General features: G+C 40.8%; 1 protein-coding gene across 1 annotated transcript in view; it reads left to right on the top strand.

Annotated features, from left to right (window-relative positions):
- AP2B1 (adaptor related protein complex 2 beta 1 subunit) overlaps positions 1-7,296 on the top strand; it is a 132,686-nt gene that overhangs the window by 117,058 nt on the left and 8,332 nt on the right. The window contains exon 19 of the mRNA XM_012808758.1: positions 391-477. Coding sequence (XP_012664212.1) covers positions 391-477 — 87 coding nt within the window. The remainder of the gene's footprint in view (positions 1-390; positions 478-7,296) is intronic.

Raw genomic sequence — 7,296 nt, 5'->3', positions numbered from 1 at the left:
AAAAAAAAAAAACTGGCTTATAATGGTACATATTAAATTGTGTTTGCACTTAGTTGATTTGAATCTCACAGTAGCTCTTTGGGTAGGCAGGACAAATGTAATTATATATGAAGAAATTAAGGCTATTATCCAGAGTCACCCAAATAGGAAAACGGAGGAATCACAATGAAATCCTAGATGTAAACACTTTTCTGTGGTATCATAATGCTGTTAGGATTAATTGACCAGGTGTAGACCACTTCCATATAGCTAAGAATTGGCTGCAGTCCCAGCATGTTGGTAGCTGTATTACAAGAGCCAACATGCCAAAGGAGAAATGGTACAAGGCATCAGAAATCAGAATACTGACAGAGTGTGCATATCTCTCTTTCCCTCTGCTTCCCCATACAGAGCGCCAGGTCTTCCTTGCCACGTGGAAGGATATTCCCAATGAAAATGAACTTCAGTTTCAGATTAAGGAATGTCATTTAAATGCTGGTGAGTACTAAGTCTATATCTCATTTTCATTTTAGCAAATTAAGTTAAATGTTTGAAATTTTTATCTGTACTTCTTTTTTCCATATATATCATCTTTCTAGTAATTATGTGGTAGATACATTATTTTGCAAACCTCTGTTTAAAAACTTGATATGTATTTTCTTTGTTTTGTTTTGAGATGGAGTCTTGCTCTGTTGCCTCAGCCAGAATGCAGTAGTATCATCATAGTTCATTGCAACTTTAAATTCCTAGGCTCAAGTGACCCTCCTCCCTCAATCTCCCAAGTTGCTGGGACTACAAATGTACACCACCACACCTGGCTAATTTTTTCTGTTTATAGTAGAGATGGGATCTTGCTTTTCTCAGGCTGGTCTCAAACTTCTGACCTCAAGTCATCCTCTTGCTTCAACCTCCTGAAGCACGAGGATTACAAGCATGAGCCACCATGCCCAGCAAGAAAATTTGTATGTTTTGATGTAGGGTACTATGTTATTTGTTTGTTTATTTATTTATTTATTTTGAGATAGGGTCTCACTATGTCATCCTGGGTAGAGTGCTGTGATATCACAGCTCACAGCAACCTCAAACTCTTGGGCTTACGCGATTCTTTTGCCTCAGTCTCCCAAGTAGCTGGGACTATAGGTGTCTGCCACAACACCTGGCTATTTTTGTTGTTGTTGTTGTTGTTGCAATTGTCATTGTTATTTAGCTGGCCCAGGCCAATTTTGAACCCATCAGCCTCTATGTATGTGACTGGTGCTGTAACCACTGTGCTATGGGCACCAAGCTGGTACTATGTTATTTTAAAGTTAACAGATTTAAGAAACTAGAATTGATGTACCTACCCAATTCTTCAGTAGTTGAAGATGTATTAGTCATGTTACTTAAACATCTAGTATCTGGGCTGGGTGCAGGGACCCACAGCTATAATCCTAGTACTTTGGAAGACCAAGGAAGAAGGAGGTCCACTTGAGGTCAGGCTTTCAAGACCAGCCTGAGCAACTCTTTCTCTGGCCAGGCACAGTGGCTCACACCTGTAATCTTAGCACTGTGGGAGGCCAAAGCAGGTGGACTGCTTGAGCTCATGGGTTCAAGACCAGCTTGAGCAAAAGCAAGACCCCCATCTCTACTAAAAATAGAAAAACTGAGGCAAGAGGATCTCTTTGAGTCCAAGCATTGGAGGTTATTGTGAGCTATGACACCATGTCACTCTACCCAGAATGAGAGCTTGAGACTCTGTCTCAAAAAAAAAAAGACTCTTTCTTTACAAAATCTTTAATAATCAGATGTGGTAGTGCATGCCAATAGTCCTAGCTGCTTAGGAGTTGATGCAGGAGGATCACTTAAGCCCAGGAGTTAGAGACTGCAGTGAGCTATGATGAGGCCACTGTATTCTAGCCTGGTCAATAGAGCAGACCTTGCCTCTTAAAAAAAAAAAATCCTAATTATCAAATAACTGAAATGGCACTTAAAGGATACATAGTCTCATAAAAATTGAAAGGACCATTTCTTCTTTTAGATCAACCTTTGATATTGAAGGGAGGGTGCTTTCTTTCTGAGATTCTTTATTTAGAACCCCATGTTTATAACTAAATAATACATCATAGTCGATTAAAGCCTAGTTGGTAACCTTTTCTTTACTGCCCTGTGTCAGCTTTCATATGATGATCCTAACTTTAATCACCATTAAAAAGCTCTATAGCTTTTTAGTAGTAGTTTTATAGTAGTTAATTTTATTACTGTAGTAGAATATAAAAGTGATATCCCAAGAGGAAAAACAATAGCAGCTATTAGTCCCTAGGGCTTTGGTTTCCCTGAAGTATCCTCACGAGTGGAAGAAGCCTATGCTATTCAGATTCCTACATTGCTCTCTTTCTCTCTCCTTTATAAGTAGTGAAGGTGAGCCTTGGTGCCTGTATCCATTGATGTTTCTCATGAGAGACTTTTAGCACACAGCCATCCTTCAGTTGCAGCTGGCGTATGGCTTTGAGGGAGGGAGGTGATATGTCAGTACAGAAGGACAAAACAAAACACTGCCTCCTTGTTCCAACTTGTTTTGAATTTTAGTTTTTAGGACTCTATATTGTATTCATCTTCTGTGTTCAAACAAATCTCTTACAGGGCTTTGAAATCTAGCAGGATAGTGATTAGCTTCTTTCTGTGATACCTCTTTTAAATGTGATGACCCAAGAAGCCCTTTCTGAGGCATGCGGGAGGCTGGAATCCGGTTTGAACCCTTAGAAATTAAAGGCAGACAAACCGTTATCTGTGCACATAGAAACTTCAGAGAGGCAGTTGCCTCTGATAGTGACTGTCTATTGTCTCCTAAGCCCCTGGAGAGGTGTTTGAGGGAGAATTTTCGGTAATTTCCATCATAATAAGTAGCTAGTTGATTTTCCTTATTTTGTGCCATACTTTTAAATAGATGGTAATGTCATCTGTCCCTGTCTTTGCGGCTCACTGGTCAGTTACTTTGAGCCTCATTTGGTAAGTGCAGGAAGTTGGGCAGCTTTCCACAATATAAACTGTTCTTCAGGAGGCCTTCAGGTGCAGACTGCACAGTGGCTAGTGTTAAGAACCAGAATAAAATCTTGTTAAAGAAGCAGCCTCTGTACCCAGTGTGGAAGAGACCAGACCGCTGCTTATGGTTACCTTCATGGTAGTTGATCCAGTGGCAACATTTCAAATAATATGTTCCTGAGAACACTTGTCCCTCCAAAAAAAGAGGAGTGTTCTGTGGTCAGTTACAGTTGAAATATACAACATACGATATGCCTGTCTTAGAAGTCACCATTGCATGTTACCTCATTAACAGTTCTGAGAAACCCTTCATAAAGGAATCCCCTGTTAACTCAGTACTAACGGAATTTATTTGACCGTGGAATTTAAAATCACAAAATGCTTTTGTTAATATCTGGTGGACCACTAATGTTTCTAGAAATAGATCTGGGAAACTGTAGCCCAGTGGTTCTCAACCTTCCTAATGCTGTGACCTTTAATACAGTTCCTCGTGTTGTGGTCACCCCCAACCATAAAATTATTTTAGTTGCTACTTCATAACTATAATTTTGCTACTATTATGAACCGTAATGTAAATATCTGATGTGCAGGATGTATTTTCATTGTTACAAAGGGATCATGACCCATAGGCTGAGCACCGCTGCTCTAGCCTAAGGAGAGCAAAAGATAGGCCAGAGTAATTAATTGGAAAGCAGGTTTGGTTTCAGAAGTGTCCAGTACGAAAGGAACATATTTTTTCATAAAAGAAAATGGAAGTTTGGGTGACAGAGGACTTTAGTCTGACCTGCCAAAAGAAAAAAGAAAAAGATCTCTTAGCTTCAGATTGGAGTTTTGAACCCTTATTGCACTTTGGCATATGTTTGCAGTCTTGCCAGAGGAGCTGTGTCCTCTGAGGTAGTTTCTCAGAGCAAGTTCAGTTTTCATCCATTAAAGTGCAAAAGTAACTGCTCACTGCCATGGCCTCACGCCAATCCCTCCCTGTCTTAGGTGCTCCAAATACAAATGAATTTGATTTCCAGTGACAGACTGCTCTGTGGCTGCATAGCACACGGAACATAGGGAAGAACAGCCGCTTCATTTTCTCCAGGAGCCCAAGGCCATCATTTTCCCACAGTAAATCACTGTTAATCTTACAAGACCACTTCCCGCAACTAATCCTTTCCAGCTCTTCCTTGACTCATCGCAAGGTCTGGAATGCCCTGGCCTTTACATTTCCTTCCAGTCTTGAGGACTCTATTAACACAAGTGCTTTCAGGTTTAGTGCCTTCTGATTTAACACCCTGGGTCTAGCTGAGAGCTAAAAATACCATTCTTTCCAGCTGATCTGCCCCAATCATAATAGCACGAACACTTTAAATAGCTTCTGTGTGCTAGCATAGACATTTGACAGATGGAGCCAGCACTTGGAGGGCTACAGTAAGTCACAGGCTTAAAGGACTAACCACCCTACCATTGAGCAGTTACTTTTGCACTTTAATTAATCAGATTGTCGTTGAAAAGTATATGTGATAGGGTGCTTATGGTGCCAGTAGTTGTATTAAGAACTGATTTTCTTGGCTCGGCGCCTATAGTTCAACCGGCTAAGGCGCCAGCCACGTACACCTAAGATGGCGGGTTCGAATCCCCAGCCTGGACCTGCCAAACAACAATGACGGCTGCAACCAAAAAATAGCCGGGCGTTGTGGCGGGCGCCTGTGGTCCCAGCTACTTGGGAGGCGGAGGCAGGAGACTCGCTTGAGCCCAGGAGTTGGAGGTTGCTGTGAGCTGTAATGCCACGACACTCTGCCCAGGGGGACAGCTTGAGGCACTGTCTCAAAAAAAAAAAAAAGAACTGATTTTCTTTTCAGAAAGATACTAACAGACAGGACTCCAGGCATTTTAGCACTGATCATTTCTACAGGTGTCATGAGATCTGTATGAATCTGTTTTATGTCTTACCATTATAGCTGCGTTTGGGGTTAGTGTATATCTGTGACTACTGTCATAAGTACATAAGAAGTAGTTGCATCTCCAGTCATATCCAGAAAGGAATCTTTGTGCCTAGCACTTCTATAAATGTATTGTTAATTATTTATTATATTCTGAAAAGCTCAAATACATGATCTATTTTCACTAGTTAGATACTGTAGTGAAAGCCAAATATTTCTTCTGACATGAGGATTAGGTAAGGGTGAGTTCTATTTCTTTGCTTTGTTGTGGCTCTCTCTGCCCTTTGAAACATTTGAAAAATGGAAACACTTTCCCAGCCAACACCTGGCTGTAGTTTGTTTGCCCCAATGGTAAAAAGTGTTCTTTTAAGCAGTCACAGTGGTTTTAACTTACTAATGAATACCACAACAGGGCTCCCAAATGCATATTCCCCCATTTTCACTCTCTAATGTGAGTGCCTTCCCCACCATTATTGCTGTCAAATGAGCAGTGACCTTAGCTAAAGTAGAACAATGAAGGGAGGAATCTCCTGTCCATACTTTCTAACAGTTCCGGCCCTAGACTCAAAAAGCCAAATTTATGGAAGGATACAAATAAACTAGAAGAATCACATCTCGAAACAAGTGTAACAGCATTTGACATTTTTTTTTTTTTTAAATCTGTCTGCTTTGGGGCACTTCTCAGTGTCTTATGCCTCAAATGATATCATCAACATAAACTGCAACAATTAACATATTCTCATTCTCAAAGTCACACAACTGCAAGATTCCATCATGTTTGCCAGTTCAGGTGTTTATAAAACAAAAACTATGATGTTGTCAAGAATTCTAGTCTAGGTTTGGTGCCTGTGGCTCAAGTGGCTAAGGTGCCAGCCACGTATACCTAAGGTGGCAGGTTCAAATCCAGCCCTGACCCGCCAAACAACAATGATGGCTGCAACCAAAAAATAGCCAGGCGTTGTGGCAGGCGCCTGTGGTCCCAGCTACTTGGGAGGTGGAGGCAGGAGACTTGCTGGAGCCCAGGAGTTGGAAGTTGTTGTGAGCTGTGATGCCACAGCACTCTACCCAGGGGGACAGCTTGAGGCTCTGTCTCAAAAAAAAAAGGAATTCTAGTCTATCTGAGAAGCTGCCTTATGTCTGGCTTCCACTGTCATTTTTAATCAGTGCATTTAGCAAAGTCTAGTTATTCTGTAATCTGTAAATCTTCAGTCTCAGTCCTGATAACCTACACTGTACTTGATCTTAGCCAAAAGGCTGAGAAGCGATCCGTCCTATACCTGAAATGTATAAAAACTAATTCACAACTTGCTAATGTTATGAGCAGGGTCAGGTTCCTGGCCAGAATGCTTCCAGATATAATAAAGTTACATATATCCAACATGCTTATTCCTCCTGGCATTTGCTTATTTTCTAATTATGGAAGGAGTGTGTGTGTGTGTGTATGTATGTATGTATTAGGTTGTCATGTCTTACATAGGTGGTGAAATAATCTTGAGAAGTCTGTGGGAATCTGGACGTGCATATATATATCAACATCCAGATTTTATTTATATATATATATATATAATTTATTTTAGATTGTGTTTGTGCCTATGCAACAAAGTGGCTCTTTATCAAAGGCTTCCACTGTGTGTTTTGTATTCCTGGGAAATGGGCAAGAGCCTTGAAAGTTGGGAATGTCTTTTATAATTTAAAGCAAGCCCCTGTGTGGTAAAGGCAATCCTGTCAAAAAGCATTACCCAAATTCTGGCTGGTGATGTTGCCTGGCAGTCCGGTCAAAACTGCAGGAGCCTTTCACCGTGGGACAAGGTGACTACCAGACTGCCTGACTCCCCACAAAGTGGTTAAAAAGCATGTCGAGGTCATTCCTCTAGCAATCTAGCATGTAACTGCCTGGAGGTACATTGTTTGATTCCTCAAATAGAGCCATTTCTTCAGTTATTACTGCTTGGCTTGGTGTTATTGAAAACTTTGGAAACAAAAAAAGGAAAATGAAATAATAACTAAAGTTTCATGAAGGGAGCCTAATGTCCCTGAGCTGTCACTGTGTTAAACGTGGAGAAAGACATCAGGATGAGAGCTACCTCTAAAAGCAGTCCACATCTAAGACGGTGTTTAGTGTCTATGGATTATGTAAATATTGGCATCTCCAACACTTCTCTGAGGCTTATTCAACAGATACTGATCCCAGGTACCTGTAGGAAGCACAGAGAAAAAATGTTCATGATCCCTGTGCTCAGAGAGTTTACCATTTAGGAGGTAAAAAGACCATCCATCACGACAACCTTTTCCTAGAAAGCACAATAGAATATGACAGATTTTTATGTGGGGAGAATTTAGTTGTTGAAGTAGACATGAGTAATTTGAATTC

The sequence above is a fragment of the Otolemur garnettii genome, unplaced genomic scaffold, assembly GCF_000181295.1.
Source record: "Otolemur garnettii isolate 467f Iridium unplaced genomic scaffold, OtoGar3 scaffold00094, whole genome shotgun sequence".
Taxonomy (NCBI): Eukaryota; Metazoa; Chordata; class Mammalia; order Primates; family Galagidae; genus Otolemur; species Otolemur garnettii.
Note: the sequence above shows the minus strand (reverse complement) of the source record. Positions and strands in the feature narration are given on the sequence as shown.